At 49.1% G+C, this 23962-nt stretch overlaps 2 protein-coding genes across 2 annotated transcripts; one reads left to right on the forward strand and one right to left on the reverse strand.

Moving 5' to 3' along the window:
- The first annotated feature begins 5004 nt into the window (after positions 1-5004).
- On the forward strand, positions 5005-22755 carry Idua (alpha-L-iduronidase). Its single transcript, XM_059274977.1, has 13 exons — positions 5005-5214; positions 5802-5942; positions 15607-15692; positions 15841-15948; positions 16246-16341; positions 16431-16633; positions 16704-16883; positions 16995-17211; positions 17542-17754; positions 17834-17955; positions 18047-18321; positions 18643-18743; positions 18833-22755. The coding sequence occupies exons 1-11, from the start codon at positions 5060-5062 to the stop codon at positions 18200-18202; spliced, it is 1677 nt and encodes a 558-aa protein (XP_059130960.1). The 5' UTR covers positions 5005-5059; the 3' UTR covers positions 18203-18321; positions 18643-18743; positions 18833-22755.
- Positions 6747-10165, reverse strand: Slc26a1 (solute carrier family 26 member 1). The gene is made up of 3 exons (XM_059274976.1): positions 10141-10165; positions 9078-9691; positions 6747-8365 (listed from the first exon to the last, which is right to left on the reverse strand). The coding sequence occupies exons 1-3, from the start codon at positions 10163-10165 to the stop codon at positions 6842-6844; spliced, it is 2163 nt and encodes a 720-aa protein (XP_059130959.1). The 3' UTR covers positions 6747-6841.
- Positions 22756-23962: the final 1207 nt, after the last annotated feature.

A 23962-nucleotide genomic window follows, 5' to 3' on the forward strand; every position in this document is an offset into this window, starting at 1 on the left:
GTGTCTCAGCAGCTATTGTTTGATCATCAGCAATCAAAACATTTAAAGTTAATACAACACCATACAGGGTCCAGACTCCCTGTGTAGTTCCCATATCTACATGGCTTATCCTCTTTTTTTATTATTTCTCTCTTTAAAGACTTTATTTTATTATTGTTAAACCATTATTCCTTATGACTGTCTATACCATTTTTCTTTTTTTTCCTTTAAGCCTATGCACATTGTTAAACACACTGTAACCTGCTTAGAGGTTTTTTTTTCATCTGAACCTGCTTTACTGCTTATCTGTAACCTTTTCTGTCTGCATGACCAAAATCTTAAACCACTGTACACCTTAGCTCATGGTGCACTGGGGGCTCAAGCCCACAGGTAGCAACCGGGAGACACATCTCTGTATCACAGCCCGCATGAGACTGTGGGACTAGGAAGCTGCATTTGGCTCCATTTTTCGTGTGTTTGGAATCTTTATTTAAGCTTTCTCAGTTCTTATGTGGACATACGTGCCCCCACATTAGACACCATTTGTAGGCAGATTTTTCTGTCCTGCCATCCTGCTCCCAAATCATGACACAGAGACATTATTACTTATGAAAGCTTTCCTGATATCTTAGGATTGCTTCTAATTAGCTCTTATAAAAATTAACTCATTTATATTAATTTACTTTCTACTTTGTGGCTACATCTCTATATTGCCCATCCTGCTTGCTCTGCATCCGGCTGGCGACTCCACCCTTCTTCTTCAGCATCCTCTGTGCCCCTAAAATCCTGCCTAGCTATTGGCCATTCAGCTTTTTATTAAACCAATCTGAGTGACACATCTTCACAGTATACAAAAAGATTATTCCACAACACCCAGGTCCTCTGGGAGAGCAGTCAGTGCCATTAACTGGTGAGATATCTCTCCAGTCTACACAATGATTTACTTTTAATCTGATAGCTTGATTGTCTCTGTGTGTGTGCACAAATGTGTGTTCATGGAGATAAGAGATCAGATGGGTGTCATCCTTAATTGTTCTCCATCTCTGTGTTCTTTAACACTTTAATTATTTGTGTATATTGTGGTGATGTATTGTGTCCCCAACATATTGTGCACCCTAATAAAGTTTATCCGAGGATCAGAGGAAAAAGCCAGCCACTCTAGTAAACATAGAGGTCAGGCAATGGTAGCACAGGCCTTTAATCCTATCACTCGGGAAGCAGAGATCCATCTGGATCTCTGCGAGTTCAAGGCCACACTGGGAACAGAGCCAGGTGTGGTGGCACACACCTTTAATCCCAGCACTAACCATAAAGGTCTGGAGGTCTGTACAGACAGACAGGAAGTGACAGAGCTGGGCAGGAAGAGGAAATGATGTAGCTGGACTGAGAGAGGAAATGAGATGGCAGAACAGAAAGGCATATAGGCGTGGGTATACAGGAAGTAGGTCTCTTTGGAGACTGGGATGAGGTTGTCTGTGGCTTGTACTATTTCTCTGATCTCTCAGTTTTTCACCCCAATATCTGGCTCCGGGTTTTTATTAATAAGACCATTTAGCAATTCATCTTACAGTATATATGTGTAGGAGCACTTGAGTGCCACAGCATGTATGCGGAGGCCAGAGGACAACTTACAGGAGTCAGTTCTTTTTTTCTACCATTCCAGAGACTGAGTTCACGTCCTCAGGCTTGGCAGCAAGTGTTCATATCTGCTATGCTATTTCACCAACTCTACCTGCTTTTTGAGACAAGGTCTCTCAAATGTGGAGCTCTAAATTGGGCTCAAACTCAGGTCACTTTACTAACTCAGTCATCTTCCTGGCCCCTAATTTTCTTAATTCACTTTCAGAAAGGTATCACAATGGTCCTTTCAAATACCTTTTACACTCTATTACCCCTTGTTTCCAGCTGCAAATTTAATCATACCATTAGACCTTTTTTCTAAATCTGTCCTGTGGTTTCTGTTAATTTTTTTTCTGTGTTTCAGTATTATTGTCTCCAAAATCTATCTTCCAGTTCCTTACTTCTTTCTTTAGCTGGGTCTAATTTGTAGCTAATCTAATCCATTAAGGTTCTGCTACCTTTATGATCTACATACAACAAAACAGAGCATTTTAAGTAGTGCCATTTGATAAGTTTTCTTGTAGTTTTTGTGTTTTCTTCAACATTTTTATGTTGAAAAAATTTGAAGGAGCTGGAAAGATGATTCAGTGGTTAAGAGAACCCACTATTGTTGCGGAAGACCCAGATTCAGGTCCCAGCACCCACATGGTGACTCACAACTACCTGTAACTCTAGTTCCAGGGCATCTGACACTCACTTTTAGCCTCCGTGAGCACCAAGCAGGTACATGGTGCACATACAAACATGCAGACATTCACACATGCACATAAGATAAAAAAAAATAGGCAGCTGGAGGTGGTGATACATGACTTTAATCCCAGCACCTGGAAGGCAGAGGCAGGATCTCCAAGTTTGAGGCAGGCCTGGTCTACAGATCAAGTTCTAGGATAGCAAGGGCTACATAAAGAAATCTTGTCTCAAAAAACTATTACTAGCCGGGCGGTGGTGGCACACGCCTTTAATCCCAGCACTTGGGAGGCAGAGCCAGGCAGATCTCTGTGAGTTCGAGGCCAGCCTGGGCTACCAAGTGAGTTCCAGGAAAAGGCACAAAGCTACACAGAGAAACCCTGTCTCGAAAAACCAAAAAAACAAAAACAAAAACAAAAAAAACTACTACTACTACTACTACTACTACTACTACTACTACTACTACTAATAATAATAATAATAATGATAGGGTCAGGCATGGAAGCACATGGCTTTGATCTCAGCACTCAGGAGACAGAAAAAAACAGATGCCTGTGAGTTCTATGCCAGCCTGATTTCCATAGTAAGTTCCAAGCCAGCCAGGGCTACATATGGAGATTCTGTCTCAAAAAATAATCATTTGTTTTCAAATGTACAAAAGAGTTAGGATAGTAGTACATATTTTTACCCTGGATCAACTAGTAATTAACATTTTGCTAAATTTGCTTTACCTCACATATTATGTATAATCATACTATTACTCTTCTGTTTGAACTTCAAAGTCATTTGGACAAAGACCCTTTGATTCCAAATATGTCAGCCCAGATATGAAAGGAACAAGTGCATCTCCATTCCCACTGTGATGCAGTCCAGTCAGTTAACCACCTTGGAATTATCACTGATAGAGTTTTATTGAGCAATATACAGTACATTTTCAGGTTAAGAATTTTTACCAGTGTTCTCTGTGTGATTGATCATCTTTTCCTGACCCAGGATTCATTCTAGCACCAGTTAATAACACACAGATGAAGCTGGAGCTTCCTGGAGTAGAGGGAATATGTTCTCTTCAATCAGGTGAAGTATACTTACCTTCACTCACTCAGGACATGAGGAGATTTGAACTTTAGTTCAGTTTCTGTCTCACCTTCACTTTCCGGAAATAGTCCTCTAATGCACTGAGCCTGACCTTCAGCTTCTATAGCACAGCCCCCATAAGACTGTCCCAACTTCACAGCTTCTTGGTCCCTGCTTTCCTGATTGAAAATCTCCAGCTGTAAATGCTGTTCTTGTCATCAGAGAAACTGTGACCCCAAGAATCCTGCCATCACTGGTTGTTCTAATGAAGGTTAGTCTGAAACAATCTTGCTCTCACTGCTGTCTCCCTCTTTAGTTTCAGCCTGGAGTCTTTACTGTTACTTCAGCTTTTAGATTATTTAAAATGCTCCACTCACTATTTTCGCAGTTGTCTCTGGGGTATTTACCATCTCTATATTGTTTCTAGAACATTTTTGTGTGATTGTTTTATCCTTGCCTCCTTCACCCCACCTTGTCTTTTTTTTTCCCCCTTTGGAGCATCTTACTATGTAGCTCAGGCTATCCCAGTCATTTCTGTTGGGTGTTGGTGAGTGCCCAACATTGATGCTTTGCTGTCTGCTGCTTCTATTCACTACTTGATATTTACTATTTCACTTTTGCTATGTGCTTAATAAACCCACTAACTCAAGATCAAAAGTACAGCTTCTATATCTTCATACAGAACAGAATACCCTACCAGGTAGTATCCAGAGGTTGCCTATGGACACTGAGCTTTGAATTTCAGTCATTGCAGAAATGCCACCTGGTCTCCTGACTTTCTGATCCTTGAATAGGTTATGACATAAGAACTTTCATTTCTCTACCTAGAAACCTTCCCTTTACCAACTGTCCTGAGGACCTAAGACTTCAAGTCATCGACCTAAGCGACTATCAACACCAGTTGTTTGACTCCAGGGAAGGTCTCCTGTTGGTGTCGGGGAAGACTGCACGAGAAAGGGTTGTTTTACGGGGTCGTGAAACTTGATTGCTTTTATTGTTGAGGGAACCCCAGAAGTTAAAGGCATGTGCTACCAAGACTGCCAGGAATTGGAGTCTTTAGAGACTAGTTGATTTTCTTCCACTGTTGCTAATATCCTACTCAGCGTGTGTGCACCATTCAAATCTTAAAGACTTGCACTATTGACCCTGCCTTTCACAGACATCCAGGATTGACCTTTGGCTGTCCACTACAAGTGGCCACTTGGCTTCTGAAGCGTCTTTGACCACACGCTTGTTTGTCCTACAGCAGCCCCGTTTCAGGAAAAGGAATAGATTCTCATTGCCAAAGCTCTGGAGTACTCTTTATTTTCTCCGCAAACCCAATCCTTGGAGCAGTCCCGCAGCGCCATCTTCTGGTACAGCTCTTCACCTCCACTCCTCCAGAGGCAGTAGTGTCTGATTTGCTTTTCAGACCTCGTGTAGGCCTCCCGAGAGATCTTTGCGGGCATCGCCAAGAATAACGGCCTCACTGAGACACCCAAGGCCAGTGTTCTCCCAAGCACTGCCAGTGTTCGTTCGGCGTTTGGAGCTTCTGAGATGCAGCAGCCTGGGCGGTACTCGCCACGGGAAGAGGCGGCGCGCGCTGGGTTCTGTCCTGCCCTAGCCGGGCGAGCGGTCACGTGGGGCGCTACCCGGAGGCGGAACTACTAAGAACGAGACCTAAAGGCTTGCAGATCGGGAGCTCCAGGTTACCTTAGTCATGCGCTCCCCGCGTCCCACCTCCGCTACGCTGGCATTTCTAGCTGTGTTCTTGGCTGCGCCCTTGGCTGTGGCTGAGACCCCATACCTGGTTCGTGTGGACGCAGCCCGCCCGCTGAGGCCTCTGTTGCACTTTTGGAGGAGCACCGGCTTCTGGTGAGGCCCACTGCATGCACTTGCCAAGTCCAGGAAAGCCTCTTGCTCCATTCTCTGGGTTTCTCTCATCAGACCTTTGGGCTCTCTGCCCATCATTCTTGGACACTCAGGAGTGAAGATCAAACTTCTTCCTTCGGGGTGTGGCGTGTGTTTTCCACTTTAGTGGGTTTCCCGAGTGCCAGAGCCTCCCTAAATGGTCCCCAGGGATCAAGAGCATGGTACTCCGACTATAGGCTCATGATTGGTACTTTGGCAGAACCTAGGACTCTCCCAAAGTACTAAGACCTGACCTCGAGTGTTGGACCAGACCTGGTTTCTGACTGCCTCCAAGTCTTTCTAGGAATTTACAGATCCTCTTCTATGGCAGGCAGATGTCCTATTAGAATATGGTACTGTGTCCTATGGGAACCCACCTCCCAGAGACAAGACTAGAAAATTTCTGGTGAAAGGGCTACTTTATCATACAATGTGGAGACACACACTGTTCCTCTGCAAAGGCCTGGCAGTCAGGTGCTAAATGTATAGAACCTGGTCTGCTGCAGGCCCCTGCTTAGGACAAACACTTTACTTCTTTGTCCTGTCCCCAGCCCCCCACTGCCTCACGACCAGGCTGACCAGTACGACCTTAGTTGGGACCAGCAACTGAACCTTGCCTACATAGGTGCCGTACCTCACAGTGGCATCGAGCAGGTCCGGATACATTGGCTGCTGGATCTCATCACAGCCAGGTGGGTGATGCCGAGGTGGGTGCCCTGGGAGCTACTGGTCAGAGCCTGTCTTACAGAGATGCTGAGGTGGTGGATCTGACCTTGTCAGGGCCAGCTGTGGAGCACAGTGCTGGGCTGTTGGTTGGGAAGCATCATGGTAGGGCACAGGGCCGGGACTGCACTGCCTGTTAGAGCATCCTGTTGGGCAGAACACGAAGGGAAGGTCTGCTTGGCTATGCCAAGGGCAGCCCCTGGACAGAGCACAGGTGGTTTCCTTCTAAGGGTTTCTTAGAAGTACAGAATGGGGTTGGTGTATACCGTGCCTGGCTCTGTACCATACATGTGTCCGTTGTGGTCACTAGTATAAGCTGTGTAGAGACATCATACTTGAAGGTCAGGTTGGGGTTATATCAGTCACATCATCTTAGACAGTGAACTGGGCCATCTGTTCTGGAGCATGTGACTGCCTTTGCAAGGGCCCAACCAAGATGAGCACCAGGCATGAGAAGGCCTTTCAGAAATTCAGACCCTTGCCGCTGGGCCATATGTTCAGCTCATATCTGGTGGTGCAGGGGGAGAGAAAGTGTCCTTTTGGCATCTTGGAGGCCACATAATTTGCAGGACTTTTTTTCAGATAAGATGGTAACAGAATATCAAACTGGGCACTTCCTTGGCTGAGGGATCAGATGTGTGGGTGCAGCTACCAGGGTTGAATAGGCACCAGGGGGCAGCAGTGGTCTCAGGTAGAAGGTCTCAATCACTGAATGTTTGGAATGAATGTGTTCCCTTTCCTAGTTGGAGTTCCCTGGCTTTTCGAGGGCAGAGATGGTCCAAGGGTACATCTCTCTAATGACTCCATCCTTCATATCACTCCTACAAAGGAGCTCAGTACTGGCTTGTGGACATGGGTCTTAGTCCTGCTAGAAAGCAGAGTCAGCAGCCACCAGCTCCTCATGGCGGGCACGTGCAGCCTCCACGGCACTGTGTACACTGGGGAACAGCAGCTCATCCTCAGCTCCCTGGTCTTCTCCAAGGAAACCGCCTTTCCTCAGTGTGTCCCTCACTGAGGGACTGCAGCAGGCCAGAAGCAGGGTGATGTCCAGGGCTCTGTAGTCTCTGTGCAGGTCCTTCAGTGTGGCCATGCCAGCCACATCCAGAAACAGCAGTGGTGCACAGTCAATGACCACTGTGTGGAAACCAAATGCCAGGGGTACCACCAGCCCAGCCCCACTGCTCACTGAACCCATATCCTTGCCGTCAACAAGATTTCTGTCACTGACACCCACCTCTGGGCCCTTCTCCTTCCTGGTGGCTGAGTGCCCTGCGTCCAGCCCTGTGAGGCTATAGAGTGACCGCAAGAAGAAGTCCTTGTTGGCATAGTATAGTGGGCCTGTGAAACGGAACACTCGCACTTCAGGTGGGGGCAGGAGGCCTTCGAACTCAGAAGCATCCTCATAGAAGGTTGAGTCTCCAATTCGAGCGAGAAGGGCAGCCCGTGGACGCTGTGTGCGGATTGCCAGGCTGAGCAGTGAGAAGAACAGCCCAGCTAACAGTCCAGCCTCGGTGCTGACCAGCACACAGGTGGCTGCAGTAGCCACCCAGACTAGTGCATCAGCAGGGCTTAGCCACCAAAGCTGTGGGAGGTCCTTCACTTTTCGCAGTGCCCCTCGCAGGCTGACAACAATGATACACGCCAGCACACACCGCTGTAGATCACGAAACAGTGGAGCTAGTACCAGCAGCACCAGCAGCACCACAGCAGCACTGACCACACTGGACAGCTGGGTCTGGCAGCCAGTGGCTATCTTCACCAGGGTTTTGGACAGAGCAGCACTAGTGGCAAAACAGTGGAAGAAGGCAGGCAGCACGTTGCAGCAGCCCACAGCTAGCAGCTCTTGGTTGGCTTGAACAGAGTAGCCGTGGCTACGAGCAAACATCTCTGCCAACGAGATGGAGAAGGCTGAGCCCACAAGGGCTAGGGACATAGCATCCAGGGACACACGCCACATTATCTTAGGGTCTGGTACCTGTGGGGCTACAAAACCAGTGGGAATGTTGCCAGCCACACTCGAGCCGAACCGAGTATGGAGCTGTCCAAAGTGCGACACAAGTGTGGCTACCACAATGACTAGCAGCTCTGTGGGTACTGGCACCTTCAGGTAGTGTCGGTAGCGGTCTGAGAGCTCCTTAGCTGCGATTAGCACTCCTAGGCACACGGCACTGGTGATCATGTCACACATATTGGCCTGTCCCACACTCTGCAGCAAGCTCAGCCATGTGCGGACCACCATGCCTGGGCCCTGGTGCCGAGGGATCCGCACACCCAGCAGGTGTTTAGCTTGAGAAGTCAAGATGGTCACAGAGGCTCCCATAGCAAAACCGTCGAGCAGTGGTTGTGAGAGGTAGGTAGACACAAAGCCTAGCCGGAGGACACCCATGAGAACCTGTAAATGGAGTATAGTCAGTTTGGTAGGCCATGAGGCAGGAGCTAGCATCAGTATAACCCAAGGGGTTACAGCACAGAGCCTGGTGTCTACCCTTGCTTACTCCCCTGAATGGACTCCTGCTGTTTCCACATGCATAACGGGACAGAAGACACAGGGGCACATGGATGTTGCAGTTGGCTGTGGATGTTCACTTCTCACACTCTCACACATGCAGAAATTGGTTTTATTTCAGAATCAGGGCTGCAGGCATAAGGAGGCAGGCCCTTCCCCTGTGCCTTGTATGCAGCACACAGCTCCTTCCACCCAGTTCCCTCCTGGGCAGCCATGGAACAGACAGGAGGAACAGAGAAGACAAGGTCAGCAGAAAAGGTCTAGGTGTGGGGAGGCCAGGGGAATGCCTAGGTCCTGCCTGGGTCAGGAAGCCAAGATAGTCTAGCTCATCTGAGCCATGGCCATATTTGGCCCAGTGGCCCTTCTCAGACCACAGCTGGCCCGGCCAGCCCCACATATCCCTCCATTCTGTGACTTAAGTCCCTCTGGTATCTAGGCCTGGGCCCCACCTTGCCCTTGCTGTGCTGTTTTCTCTCTGAACCTGAAGAATTCTTCCTCCACATGCTTCCAGGCTTTTCCTGGTGGTAGTGGCAACCACCTTCCGGTGCTCTAAGAAACTGAGTCAGCCAGCCCTCTTGCTAGACAGCTAACTCCTTACCTGATAAAGTCCTGTCACCAGAGTGAGAGCGGTGGCGATTCGAATGGCATGGCAGTCCCGTCCACAGTCCTGCAGCCCAAGCACCAGTGTTGTAGTTGAGTTGTTGAGGGCGGTGCCATTGTCCCTATGCCCCAGGGAATCCTGGGAGGGGTCAAAACCAGCGAACTGGAGTTCTCGGTCCACCACCTGACCTACCATGAGGCACAGCAGGCTGAAGATGCCCACATTAACATGGCGTGAGGTGCCCATGAGGAAGTAGATAAGGTTGGCAAAGAAGGAAGTATAGAGGCTATAGATGGGCTGCAGCCCAGCCAGCAGTGAGTAGGCTATGGCCTGTGGCACCAGGATTATGCCAATGACCAACCCAGACATAACATCACCTGCCAAGTACTCTTTTGGGCGGTACTGACGCAGCCAGTGTATGGCAGGAAACAGATTCTGCACCAAAGCCTGAGCACATGGGATACTGCAGGTACAGCTCTGCTTCAGCCTGGCCTTCAGTGTTTCCAGCAAGCCCTGGGACACAGGGGGTTGCCGTCGGACCAGCACCAGAGTCCCATCCTTCTGTTGGGGCTCAGGAGAAGCATCCATCCTGTCAGACCAGGCACTTTGGCCAATCTGCAAGGGAGAATGGGCATGGTTAGGAGCCCAGGACCCAGCTTCACAGTGAGTGTTTGTCCACCCAAACACAGACACCAGACATCAGAGATTGTTCTTCCATTAAGCACGTGTTCTTCTGTGTGGATGGATGTAAGGCCTTGAGCACCAAAAGCTAGTTTTATGGTGAGAGGTGCTTATGACAGGGAGCCATTCTACCCAGCCTCACCCCCAGTTGTGCTCTGTGTTTGTCTAGTTCAGCTCCTCTGTGAAGTCCACTTAAAGCATTCTGAAGATCACCCACCCAAGACAAGGGCTGGACTAGACCCACATATGCCCAAGCCAGTGACAACAGAGACAGATGCATGTTTGACTGAGCTCCAGCCACTCCCCATCTATCTAGATGGCAAGGGGCTTTGCCAGTCACCCCATTTCCACATGAGTTCTCCCAAGCCATCATCTGTTCTCATCTGTTCTCCTGTGAATACCATGGACCTGGAGGTTGGCAGAAGGCCTTGCATATTGTGTGTGCTGAGGCCCTTGGTCTGTGACACCCTTCCCCATGAGTTTAGAGAGTGCCTCACCAGGGACCAGTGTGCTCTGGAACCAGTGTGCTCCTTGCTCCGAGTGCTGAGCCTCTTCCCAGAGGCTCAACTATATTGAACAAGCACACTGCTCCACAGATGTCCACCTTTGGCCTAGCTGTTCTGGCCCCTTCTGACCTTGCCTTGGTACTGAAGAGTCTCAGGCCATGCTGACCACATGATGACCTTGGGTCCTGTTTACAGATTCCAAAGTACTTATTTGTAATATTAATCAAACACTCTCTGTTCTCATGGGACTCAGGACACAGTGGTGACTGTTGGAGCCCATTGTGCCTGGCTTGGGTATTGAAACAGCAGCTTCCCTGCTAGGGTGGTGGTCTATCAGGCATCCTAGCTCTTGAGAAAGATTATGAGAACAATGATACACAAGTGAAACTGAGCGGTCTGAGGCTCACCCCAAGTCTTTGGGGGCTCATGTGTGTGGAGGAAGGACTGTTAAGTGTCATCTTCCTTGTATCTGAGCAATCCCCAGAGAAATGGCAGTCTAGGTTCCTGTCTCTGCCCAGTAAACCACATCTCCTGGGGCCTGTTGTATGGGTACAAGGACAGTTCTTACCTGAGACAGTTGGCCGGCTCTGTAGGCTTTACAATATCCAGGGGCTGCCGTGGGCTGAACCTCCAGTCACTCTCGCTTCTGTTAACAGGTGGAGAACAAGGTTGGCAGGCACCTCTGAGACTGATCTGTGGGAATACTCCACTGGGCTCGCTGTTAAATTATTTACCCCCAAAATAGCTGAGTCATGGGTTTCCCCCGTCAAATGAGTGTTACTTGAGCAGCTAATTGGGTGAGCTAATCCAGCGAGTTGTACTATAATCAGAGGCTCACAAATAATTATGGTTATGTGGGCCTCTGATAAACTCCCCTTTGCAGAGGGGTGGGTGCTCCAGGTGCAACAGCTTCTGTAATGTCAGGAGGAAGAGGAGGTGGGGACAGGAGTGGCTGAGGTGCTTGAGTGTGAGGCCCCAGAGGAGCTGAGTGGAACACTTTAGCTATGAGGTTCTGGGGTCATGTACAGCTGACTCCACCTATCCAGATGCTGGTTATCTTCTCTCCACCTTCATGGAGCCTGTGCTAGCTGGAGCAAGCTGAAGCTCAGACTTTGTTCCATGTCCCTGTGTGCAGTATATGCATAAGGCTACTGCTGTGTGTGCACATACTTGTGTGAGTGAACACATGCCTGTGTTGTGCACAGCCCAAGGACTGTCAGCATCAAGATAGGTGTGTTCAATCCTGGATTGGCCTCAGATCCTGCCCCACTTCTTTTCCTCTCCTCCCTGGTACTGACCACCAGTGATCATGGTCAGGTACTTGGCCCCCATGTACCTCTGTAGGACATAGGACTTTCCTTGTAAGGATTGCCTAGAGATAAATGGCCCCTTAATATTAGCATAATTAATCCGTGCCCTCAGACTTGACGTATGCCTCCAAGTTCTGTAAGGCTGGTCAGAATCTCAGGTCCACTTCTTGTAGTGAGCAATGAGTCTCTCACATTGTACGTTGAGAGTAAGTAGTTTTGTGCTAACAGGCCTTGATCTTTTCTGTGGGCTGCTGTATTCTGGGTACTCTTCCATCCCGTCCCCTTCATTATTGCTAGAAGGCCCAGCTAGGCTGGTCTGTTGTCTCCACAGGCCCAAGCACAGTGGGCAGTTTGCCCTGGGACTGGGCAAAGTGAAGCTATACGCTTTGCTCCTCTTATCCCCAAGGGTCTTGGGAAGGGGCTTAGGATCAACAGTTGTCTTGCAGAACCAGCTGGGACCCTGAGGCGCCATTCCTCCAGGTCAGGAGATAATAATTCAGAGTCCCTTCCAGTTCACAGGTTGGACAGTCCTTTGGGACATCTGCAAGCCTTGTCCAGTTCCTGGCAGCCATGGGTCTGACCACCACTTTGTGGGTGAAATGAAACTGGAATGTGGGTAGAATGGCCAGAGCAGGAAGCCTGACTGTAAGACTAGGCAGGGCTGGATGCTCTGTGGGTTAGGTATTCCTCTACCTTTGCTCTCTGGCTCCCCACTGGATGCTGTCCTACCCCTCCAAGTAGGTCTGCTGTTCCTGGAAGAACCTATTTAGTGCCCCAGGGTCTTAACTTACTGTGCCCTACCTTTGTAGGGCTGGGCTTCCTTTTTCCCTTACAACAAGCCCTGAGCCACTGTTTGCACAGCAGTTGGGAAATGTGGTTTACAGGAGCAGTTCCCCAGTGGGTGTGGCGGGGCTAGTCAGAGCAGCCCCTCTTTTGTCAGATAAAAGGCTCCTCTAGTGGTGGTGGGGACAGCTACCACAGAGAGGCCTCTGGGGAATGTATTGTTGCTACATCTTCGAGAAGGGCAGAGCTGAAGTTGTGGAATGGATGGATCTGTAAACACAGAGGTGCTGGGGTGAAGGAGAGGGTGAGAGTATTCAACTTCCCTTCGAAGCAAAGAAAACCGAGTCGGAATGGTCCCTCCCTTCTCCACCGCCCTGGGTAGGAGGGATTAAGCCTTACATCACACATCCCCCATCCTCCATCCCCACCCCGCCCGGCCAGTGCCCACAGCCAATTGAAATGTAGATGAAGTCATGTCTTCCATGACTTGCCATGAGTCCCCTGCCCCACTCATTCTTCTGCCTCTACAGCTCTGTGCACTCAGGGTGGTGCTGCAATTGGTGTGACCAGGCCCACTGTCCCACCCTAATGTGCCATTGAACTTCGGGCTTCTTGGCTTGCTACTGGACACATATAGGGCAGGGGTGTGGGGCCGATAGGGCTGTTTGGTCCTATGCGGCTCAGTGATTTCCTTCTTTTATCTCTAAATCCACCATTTATATCTTGAATACATTTTATTTTGGAAGAAAATATTATACCCTGTCCAACAGTGGAAAATGATGGGCTAGACAGGCTCCAGGACCAGATCAGAATTTCTTCCCCAAAATTAGTCCGGGTGCGCACCTTCCTGGGGCTTCAGCAGGTTCTCCCGAGAGATACCGTTTCCGCGCTCCACGCACCACCCCCATCCTGCATAGTCGGCGGTGTCAACAGACCGTGTTCTCTTCGCCGCCATAGACCTCCCAAGCCTGCTGCGTGCATCGGCACTGGTGCTGCCGGGTGCTGCCGGGTACTGCTGCACTCCTCTGCAGGCGCGTTCCGCCTCCCCGCCCGCTCAGGTTCACCCGCGCTCACCCAGGCACTCACCAGCCGCTGCGGCCTCATCCTCTAAGCGCACGCGCTCCGCCTCTAGCGGGAGGCCTAGAGCAGTGCGATCGCTGCGGGATAGAGTGAAAAGGCCCTAGTGTGGCCTTGCTAGTGTGGCTGCATCTTTCCCTGCCGCAGCTCAGCTGGGCTATGGCTCAGGCCACTCTGCAGGGAATGGCAGACTTCCCTACACTTCACCTCACTGACTTACCCCCTCCCCTGTTTAGGATTCTTTAGCAACACCACCTTCCAAGGCAGCAGAAAGGAACTAATTCGCAGTGAAGGCCCTGGAGGTATCTCAATGGTCTAGCTATAGAGGCTGACAGGAGTGACAGGCAAACAATCAGGTCCTTACAGGGTTGCAGTCTTGGGACATCTCTGATGTGAAAGACTGGCCCAGGAATAGCCCTTTTGCTGAGGCCTGCTCCATGAATTGTGTACTCTGCTTGGTTTGTGAAGACAGGGAGCTGGTGACAGCTTCTGACCAACCCCAACAACTTGGGACTTTGGAACAAGCATTTAATCTTTATCCAAGTGCTTGTTTGGCTTTATTTATTTGCAACTGTTTTTGACCGTTGGGTGGGAAGCCAAGCAGGTCTGTTTTGTAGCTTTAGGCAGAGGCTCCAGTCCAAAAGCACAGAGGGCAGGCTAGGAGAAGCAGGACCTGAACTTGGGGGCAGTATCAATGTGACCATATAGGGTGAGGGATTGATGTGGCTAGAACTGCTGCTTCTTGTTGAGGTGGTTCTACCACCTAGTGTGGAGACTGTCTCTGACCTGCCATCCCACTCCAGACAAACCCAGAAGCTGTCTTACATATCTTCTGGAGCTACTTGTTTTTAGCAAGCTCTCAGAACCTGCAGGACTGAGACTGTACTTGTTAGCTGGTGCCTTCAACCAGTGTCAGTTGCAGATTCAGCCCTCAGGCCTGCTCTTCACCCCTTCCCCAGAATTGTAAGCCAGAGACAGCCCCAAGCATCAGCGTCCTGAAATTCATGCAGTTGTCCTGTACATTGCTCATAGCTCATCTCAGATCTGACAGTAGACGCTGTCATGGCATCTCTTCCTTCATGCCCATTGATGTCTCCTGCTTTCACCTCAGTTAACCACTACCAAGATTCTTCCAGAATGTAGTGGCTTTGCTCTGATCACCACCTTACAGGTCTCCTGTTTGGCTCTGAGTCATGTGGCCTGAATCATGTCCCGTATTCATGTGGTCACAAGTCCCTGTGTAACCCCACTCACGTCTCTGTACCTTCATTCTGCTCTAAGCCAGCTAGCTGCCTTTCTCCTGCCTGACCACCCTTAGCTTGCTCCTGTTTAAGGGCCTTTGTACCTGTCTGTTCCCTGGATAGTCTCATCACTGGTTTATGCCACCACTTGGCAGGCCTTTGATGTTACCCCTTTGGAGTGGTTTCCTCTCCCCGATCATCTTCTCCTTTCACTCTGACATTCCCCTTTTCCAAACTTGTGATGTTTTAATAAAGGTCCAGGCAATTGTCTAATGACTCTTTTCCTCTCAGAAACTGAACCCTATGAAAAAGGCCCTGTGTGGAATTGAGGAAGTCCTCCATCTTCTTTTCTTGTCCATCCATTTGTTTCTCAGTATGGAGAGAGGGAAAGGGACTGATGGGTCAGATTTGGAGCTTTGGTCTCTGAGAATGTATAGAATGAGGGTAGTGCCTACTAACTTCTGCTCGACTTCTGTCCCATACCCTGTTCCATGTCAGCTGTCTTTAAGATGCCTCATCACCTCCCCACCCCATCCCTGTCTTGTACCTTTCCTATATGACTTGCTTGTCCCTCTTACCTCAGTGTGGTGACTGACCTGAGCCTGACTTGAATCTCTTTAAAGGTTTCATGCACACACCCATACTCATTCACATTCCACTGTTAGTGACAGAAGCTTCCATAGTACCGTTTTCAGTGTCTTTAAGGCTTAGTGTGGGGTTTTATGTGCACATACTTGTACATAGTGTTTACAGACTTGTACACTGTGACAGACTTCCACAATGATGGTCTTTTCCAAAGAGAAAGCCCATTAGAAAGCCTAGATCTCCCCGGGAACTTGAGGCACCCACATGCTTAAATGTGGCCCTAGTTCCAATCTAGAGTGTAGAGAAATACTGCTGCTCTCCAGCACTGACCTTCCCTTCACAGGAAGTCATCTGGGCAGGGACTGATATACAACTTCACCCACTTGGATGCATTCCTGGACCTCCTCATGGAGAACCAGCTCCTCCCTGGTGAGTAGTGGTTCTACTTTCTCCCACCACCTGCTGTTCTATGTCCTGGTAGGTAGTGTATCTCAGCACAGACTGAGGTGCTGTTGAGGTGTAGCCCAGCTGGGCTTGGTGTGTTGGGTAGTGGGGCAGCTACCCCTTTGTGTTTCAGGATTTGAGCTGATGGGCAGTCCTTCTGGGCATTTCACAGACTTTGAGGACAAGCAGCAGGTGTTCGAATGGAGGGACTTGGTTTCTCTGTTGGCCAGAAGATATATTGGTGCATAGAAGGGGGAAATCCTGGGGGCTACAGTGGGCTGTCCTGGGGAGGCTCTCTTCCCTGATCACCCAGGCCACCTCCTGGTCTTCTTTGCCATAGACATCCCTATACCCCAGCCAGAGATGCCTTATGGGTGAGGGATTCATCTGATAGGGGTAGGGTACTTACTTGGAGCCAGATAACCCCTATCAGTGGAACCCCACCCATGGGGCCCAATCCCTAGGAGACACCAGATAGGCTCCATCCCCAGACCTGAAGGTAGAACTTCCATTGTGTAACAGCAGAGACTCTCTGCAGGTAGGTATGGGCTGACACATGTTTCCAAGTGGAACTTCGAGACTTGGAATGAGCCAGACCACCATGACTTTGACAATGTGTCCATGACTGCACAAGGTGGGCAGCATTTTTTCCAGGTCCGGTTGGGTGGGCTGCATGAGAGGGAAGCATGACAACCCCAGACCTTCAAGACCCTTTTGCCCTAGGCTTCCTGAATTACTATGATGCCTGCTCTGAGGGGCTGCGCATTGCTAGCCCCATGTTGAGGCTGGGTGGCCCTGGGGATTCATTCCACCCCCTGCCAAGGTCACCACTGTGCTGGAGCCTTCTGCGTCACTGTGCCAGTGGAACCAACTTCTTCACTGGTGAGGTGGGCGTGCGTCTGGATTATATCTCCCTGCACAAGAAGGTATGTTATTCTCCCACCCCTACCTGCCTGCTTTGAGCTGAGCCTGCACTGAGGTATATGCTGACTGCAGGGCGCAGGCAGCTCCATCTCCATCCTGGAGCAGGAGGTGGCAGTTGTGGAGCAGATCCAGCAGCTCTTCCCTGAGTTCAAGGACACCCCTATTTACAATGACGAGGCAGACCCTCTGGTGGGCTGGTCACTGCCACAACCTTGGAGAGCCGATGTGATTTATGCAGCCTTGGTGGTGAAGGTGGGTTCTTGCCATCTGGCCTCATCCAGACTCAGGAAGACTTCCTCTGGTGGGGGTGGGAACAGTATGGGTGGCCAGAGGTACAGGTCCCAACTGCTCTGATGTCCACAGGTCATTGCACAGCACCAGAATCTGCTGTTTGCCAATAGCAGTTCCTCCATTCGCTATGTGCTCCTGAGCAACGACAATGCCTTCCTGAGCTACCACCCACACCCTTTCTCCCAGCGCACACTTACTGCCCGCTTCCAGGTCAACAATACTTGCCCACCCCATGTGCAGCTTCTGAGAAAGCCAGTCCTCACAGTCATGGGGCTGATGGCCCTGCTGGGTGAGTAATGACCCAGCTTCTGCATATGCTGGGTCAAAGTGAAAATACCATGATAGCCTGGCATGTCCTGAGTGAGGACCAGCATAGAAGGACCTGGGTTGAGAGAACATGGAAATGCTGGGCAGGGACAAGCATATTTCCTCCAGCTGCTGGGTGGGTTTCTTAGGCTTGTTTTCCAAATCTCCACCTTATTCCCTCCTCTCATTCTGTGGGCTGAACAGTATGGCAGGACCTCTCAGTATGCAAATGGTGGGAGCCAGGCATTAGGGTAGGAAGCCAGGTGCTGGGTATGAGGGAGCCAACAGCCCCAGTCCTCTGCCTGTCCTGTAGATGGAGAACAACTCTGGGCGGAAGTGTCACAGGCTGGGGCTGTGTTGGACAGCAATCACACAGTGGGTGTCCTGGCCAGCACCCATCGCCCTGAAGTCTCCTCAGAGGCCTGGCGTACCACAGTCCTGATCTACACTAGTGATGACACCCATGAACACTTCAACTACAGTATCCCTGTGATGCTTCACCTTCATGGGGTACCCCCTGGCTTGGGTGAGTGGGGTTCTGAAGGAAGTTGGGAACCCAGCAGGGGTGGGACAAGGGAGATAAACCATGGTGTCTGGGTCCACAGGGCTTGTCTACGTAGTACGCTACCTAGACAATCAACTGTGCAGCCCCTACAGTGAGTGGCAGCACATGGGCCAGCCAGTCTTCCCCTCTGCAGAGCAATTCCGACATATGCGCATGGTGGAGGTTTGTGGGCAAGTAGGGAGGGAGAAGGGGTTCCTTAATTACTTAGTTACTGTAGAGAGTTGCCAACCACATGCCCCTCCCTTGTCCCCAGGACCCAGTGGTTGAGGCACCACGTCCCTTCCCTGCTGGAGGCAGCCTGACTCTACACCGGAAGCTTTCTTTGCCATCACTTCTGCTGGTGCATGTCTGCACACGCCCCTTGAAGCCACCAGGGCAGGCAAGTGGCAGCTTCCCACCCTACCTGTGAGGCTGCCTCGCTTACCCCTTCACAGCTACTCCCTCCTCACAGGTTAGCCGGCTGCGTGCACTGCCCCTAACACGTGGGCAGTTGGTTCTGGTCTGGTCGGACGAGCACGTGGGCTCCAAGTGCGTGAGTGGGGGTGGTTATCCTTCTCTATGTCATTACCCTTGTAGTCACTCACCTCCCTCCTTCATTGCCATGTGCCTCTGTGCTCTATACACACTGCACAACACCTGCACAGATCCACTTGTGTCTGAGTTGGAAATCACCTACAGTGGTAGTGTCCAGTGCTCTCCCCTCACTGTGGCCTGTCATAATTTTGAGAGTACCCAGGGACCCTAGAGGTGCCAGGAAGGGAGCTGAAGAGTATAGAGTTGTGGGTCCCCCCTATCCCGCCCATCCAGGCCAGCTGGTCCCAGATTCAGTACTGATCCAGCCCTCTCCAGGTGCCTGTGGACATATGAGATCCAGTTCTCCCAGAAGGGTGAGGTGTATACTCCAATCAGCAGGAAGCCATCTACTTTTAACCTCTTTGTGTTCAGCCCAGGTGCGCCCAAATGGACCTCAGTATAATATGGTGTGGGGTGGGTCTGGGGTTTTGGGAACTTCAGAAAATATGTGGTTTTGTGTCTGCAGACACAGCTGTGGTCTCTGGCTCCTATCGAGTACGAGCATTGGACTACTGGGCCCGGCCAGGCCCCTTCTCAGACCCTGTGACTTACGTGGATCTCTCTGCCTTATAAGAGCCACTGGCTCCTAGTGACTGGTGAGCCTGTGCTGACTGGTGAATGGGGTCAGCCAAGTTGAGCTAGACTGCCATTAGCTAGTTAGTTGACTATCAGCTCCTTTTGTTGTTTCCCCATTTTCTTTGAAAGTATCTTTCTCTACCTCAGTCTTGGGGTCTGCTTTGTGGATGAACACTACAGAGGGCCCAGCTGGAGTAACCTTTGCCTGCCTTTCTCCTTCTTCCCAGCTGTTCAAAGTTTAAATCTGGAGTTGGGAGGACGCTCAGTGGGTACAGTGCTTGCTGTGCAGGCGTGAGGACCAGAGTGCAGACATCTATTCAGAGTTTACAGATTACTCATGTAAAGGCTGGGCATGGTGATGTGTGTCTGTAGCCCTAGTGTTGGGGGGAAGGACAGACACAGGCCAGGCTCACTGGCCATCCAGTCTACCTGGAACTGCAAGACTGCAAGCTCCAGGTTCAGTAAGAAATCCTGTTTCAGAAAAATCAAGTAGAGAACTATAGAGAAGATACTCAATATTGACCTTTGGTCTACACACACACACACACACACACACACACACACACACACACACACACCTCATATACACAAATACACACCTACCCCTCAAACACACCACAGATCACACTATGCACACACAGTCTAAATTCTGTCCCTTTTCTGAGACTCGAGACAAACTCTTAGCTTGAGATTCTGTAATATCAAAAAGAAAGTTATGTACATCTGAAATACAATTGCACAGGGTAAATATCTCCATTTCAACAGGAAAATAAATGACAAGGAAGGATTTAATTGAAGCAAGACCAAACATTAAATCCTGCAGATACATTCCCAGAATTGGGGCACATGTTATTGTGATTTGAACTCTAATGTGCTAGACAGTTCTATCTTTGTGGTGTTGCCATTTACAGCCCCTGTGACCTTTCTCCTAGGCTGGTGTCTTAGGTTTTCCATGCTGTGATTAAACATGATGAACATAAGCAACTTGGGTAGGAAAAAGTTTATTTCATTTACATTTCCACATTACAATCTATCATCAAAGGAAGCCAGGGCAGGAACCTGGAGGCAGGAACTGATATAGAAGTCATAGAGAAGTGCTTACTGGCTTGTTCTCCAAGGCTTGCTCAGACTATGTTCTTATACACACCAGGACCACCAGCCAAAGGGTGGCACCTCTCACAATGGCCCGGGTCCTCCCACATCAATCACTAATTAAGAAAATGCAACACAGACTTATTGCTCATAAGTCAATCTTGTTAGGGTGTTTTCTCAGAGAGGTTCCCTCTTCCCAAATGACTCTAGCTTGTGACAAATTGACATAAAACTATCCCAGTCTTGCCACATATTACCTGGCCTCCCAAGTCTTCCTTTGAAATCTGGCCGGAAGCCTACATAACCCTGTAACTGTAATTCTTGTATTCTGTCTTCTAAGCCAGCATGCTGTGGATCACACAAAGGTCTATTATCGGCTTGAATGGTAGTTGAGGACCCTTGAGCCATCCATGACTGCTGTAAACTTGGGGTGCCTCGTTGCTTAGCCCCATGTGGGCAGAACATTATGACGATGGTAACTTGTAGAGGGGAAGGCTGTTCTCCTCATGGGGAACAGGAAGCAATATAAGGATAAAATTAAGTGTAACCATCAAAAACACTTCTTCACGGACCTGCTTTGTCCAACTAGGCCCTAGCTCCTAAAGTTTCTAGAATCTCCCAAAGCAGAACCACTACCTGGAAACCAATTGTTTAACATGTAAGTCCTTGGTGGTGCATTTAATATTCAAAATTGGCTGGATATATCACCTTGGTTCTGGCCATTGGAAAAACCCTCTCTCTTTAAGTACCAGTATTAAGTGTGCTAATACACAGCTACATCCCTTTCCAGGTGGCCTGCTGGACACATGTGTCCTTAATTCATTCTGCACATTTTCCTTCTCTCCAGCAACCCATGGAAGCCCAGCATACAGAAATTTGTGCTGCAGCCTAGGCCTGCTGCCAAGCTTTTCCAAGTTAGTATTACCTACTGTCCAGGAATAAGTCTGAATGGAATACTTGTATATACTTCGTGGCTACATCCAAATTGAGAGTTCCTCTGGCCCTGTGCCTCTTAGAAGTGGGCAGAGTGAATGAAATACAATGACTTTTTGTAGTGCTTTTTATCCCTTTGTGGACCTTAGGCTGGCCTTGAAATCCTGATCCTTCTATCTCAGCCTCTGTAGGACTGAGATTATGGGTATGTACCACCATGCCTGTCAATGACCCCTCACTTTAAATAAAATATGACATTTCCCACTGCCATGGGATCACCACAGGCTTCCCTGGAGGATCTTGAGCTTTTCAGAGCTTGTCTTCCACCTCTTGGAAGTATGTTTTACTAAGCCCTCCAGGGCATGTAACTTCTTGCCCACCAAGCCCAGTGAGCATGACCAGCAGGTTGCATTAATTTTGGAAGAGTGATGTCACCAGGCAAACTTGAGGTGTGCTGACATCCATTATGAGAAAGTAGACTGCTCTTGATGAGATAAAGAGTGCTTTCCAGTGGACAAGCTGATGTGTCAGGCAGCCAGCCCTCAGATATAGTGGGTGTTGACATGGTCATGTTTCAGCAAACCACTAACATTTAATATCCCTGGAGCAGGTTATGAGGATCTGGAGGGAGACCTCTCAGTCTCCCACTCTGTCCTGGAAACTGGAAAGGGGCATAATGGGTGGTCTTCAGTACAAGCCAATGTTGTCTGCTGACAGATGTCCCTAAGCTTCACTGACCAGTAGGCCACTTAGTTTTCAGGTAACAGGACTGCAGCCACTCAGACCTATTATCTAATCACCGTAGGAGTTCATCTTCCCTCTTCCAGGTGGGACCTAGCCTTCCTTGTTCTAGGTTCTGTGTCTGTAAAGTGGCTCAGGTCAGTAATTAATATGAGGCCCTGGAGCAACATTGTGATAGTTTGTGCTGGCAAAGGTTCCTGTGGGCCCATGTCCAGCAGCACTCTGCAGCCTATACTCTGTGGTGTAGGTAATATCTCAGGCCCTCTCATCTTGTTGATGGTATTTATCTTACTGGTCCCTTCAGTGTCACAGACTTTTGCCGGAACATTACTGTGTAAGTACTTGAGCAATACCCTTATTCAAGAGCCAGCTCAGAAACATCCCATCTGCCTGTGGTGTAATTGCTTCCAAAGGTCTTTAGATATTGTTTGGTACACTGACCATTGTCCCTGTGTACATCATGAAGGGGGTATCACCAGCCTCCTAGCCACAGTATGTGCAGGCAGAGTATTGTCCAGGTCCCTCATCCTGACTTTTGAACCCTGTAGGTACTCAGGCATACACCACAGACTTCAGACCCTTGATACTCTAGACAGTCAAGGCAGGAACTATTGAGGAAAACAGCTTACTGGTTGCTCTTCATGGCTTGCTCACCTTGCTCTCTTATTCTAGACCGTTCCACCTGACCAGAGATGGCATTAGCCACAGTAGTCTAAGTCCTCACATCAATCATTAATCAAGAAAATGCTCCCAAGACTTGCCTACAGGCCAATCTGATGGAGACAATTCCTCAATTGAGGTTTCCTGTTCACAGATCCTCTGGCTTGAGTCAAGTTGACAAAACCTAATGGTCTATGTCATAATGTCACTTCCCACCCCGATGACTGGGCATAGTTGGTCCTTGTCTCTTCTCTTGGTCTGACTTCCATATCTCCTTTTCCTCTCTTGATCCCCTTCACTCATGGCCCAGTTCAGTTTGGACACTTCCAGATGCCTCTGGCTGAACTCTCCCTCATATCTACAATAAAACCCTTCTCCTCAACCATACCTTGGAGCAATCATGTCCTTGTTTTCATTCAGGAGGCTGTATTGGTTACTTTTCTATTGCTATGGTAATACACCATGACCAAGGCATCTATGGAAGAATTTATTCTGGCTTAGTTTCAGAGGGATGAAAGTTCATTATGGCAGGAAGGCATAGCAGTAAGAAGCAGGTATGGTCTTGGGAGTAGGAAACAGAGATCACAAATCTTCAACCACACACACAAAGCAGAGAGAGTGAGCTGGAAGTTGGGTGAAGGCATAAATTCTTAAAAACCTGCCTCCAGTGTAGTCTCTTCTGAAACTCAAGACAATCTCAAAATAAAAAAGGAGTACTACATTATATACACATATGTATGTATGTTCCAACATACAAGGACACAGAATATGCCTTAGCCTTTCCAAAGGGGAGCAATGGGGGTGTAGTGGGAAAATACTGGACCTAAGTAAGACTGAACCCAGGAGGAAAAACAATAAATACTATAGCTCCATGTCTAGTGCCAAGGACTTCGGTTTTAAAGTACTTAGATGGCACCCTTACCCCCTGCTTTGCTGCCTGCGATATACATATGTCTTTTGGGGATGGTTCCAATCCCTGCCTGCAGCTCTCTTTGGCAGATGCCTTATGGCTAAGTGTCTTCAACATACTGAGGTTCATTTCAACCCAACTTCACTGTCACAGCTTCATGCAATGGCCTCTCACAGCCTCTTCATGCATGGACTCCTCTTCCAAATACTGCCTGACCTCAGTTGGAAATAAAGCTGCTGTGAACATCTGTGCATATATCTTTTGTGGACCTTCATTTCTGTTGGGTGTGGGTCTGGGAGTATGATGGCCAGAGCATATGTTAGATTCAGGCTCAGTTATTTAAGAACCTGTGAAACATTTCCAAAATTACATACTCAGCTAGCACATGTGACAGTTTGCTCTACTTCTTGCTGTGATGGATCTTTATATTGTGATCTTCTATCTTGCCACCTTGCCAAAAATGCACAAGTCATAGTGGACATTGAAGTGCCCATACAGTTGGCTTTGTCCTTTACAAATAGGGTATGTTCTACTTCTTCCCTCCAATCTGGATCTCTCACTTGCTTTTTGTTTTGTTTTTAGATAAGGCCTCACTATGAAGCCCAAGTTAGCCTCAAGCTCATAATCCTCTTGCCTTAGAAAGAGATCACAGGTGTGTAGCGGCATGGATATTTCCTGTGATTA

This window comes from Peromyscus eremicus, chromosome 10, assembly GCF_949786415.1.
Source record: "Peromyscus eremicus chromosome 10, PerEre_H2_v1, whole genome shotgun sequence".
Classification (NCBI taxonomy): domain Eukaryota; kingdom Metazoa; phylum Chordata; class Mammalia; order Rodentia; family Cricetidae; genus Peromyscus; species Peromyscus eremicus.

Bases quoted from the DNA above. Each gene is read 5' to 3' on its own strand.
- Idua (XM_059274977.1), top strand. From the start codon at position 5,060: ATGCGCTCCCCGCGTCCCACCTCCGCTACGCTGGCATTTCTAGCTGTG. The intron at 17,755-17,833 runs GTGAGTGGGGTT...CTGGGTCCACAG, and splicing joins TGGGGTACCCCCTGGCTTGG to GGCTTGTCTACGTAGTACGC. The intron at 17,956-18,046 runs GTTTGTGGGCAA...CCTTGTCCCCAG, and splicing joins GACATATGCGCATGGTGGAG to GACCCAGTGGTTGAGGCACC.
- Slc26a1 (XM_059274976.1), bottom strand. From the start codon at position 10,165: ATGGTATTCACAGGAGAACAGATGA. The intron at 9,692-10,140 runs GAACAGATGATG...CCTTGCAGATTG, and splicing joins ATTCACAGGAGAACAGATGA to GCCAAAGTGCCTGGTCTGAC. The intron at 8,366-9,077 runs GTAAGGAGTTAG...CTCCATTTACAG, and splicing joins TGGTGACAGGACTTTATCAG to GTTCTCATGGGTGTCCTCCG.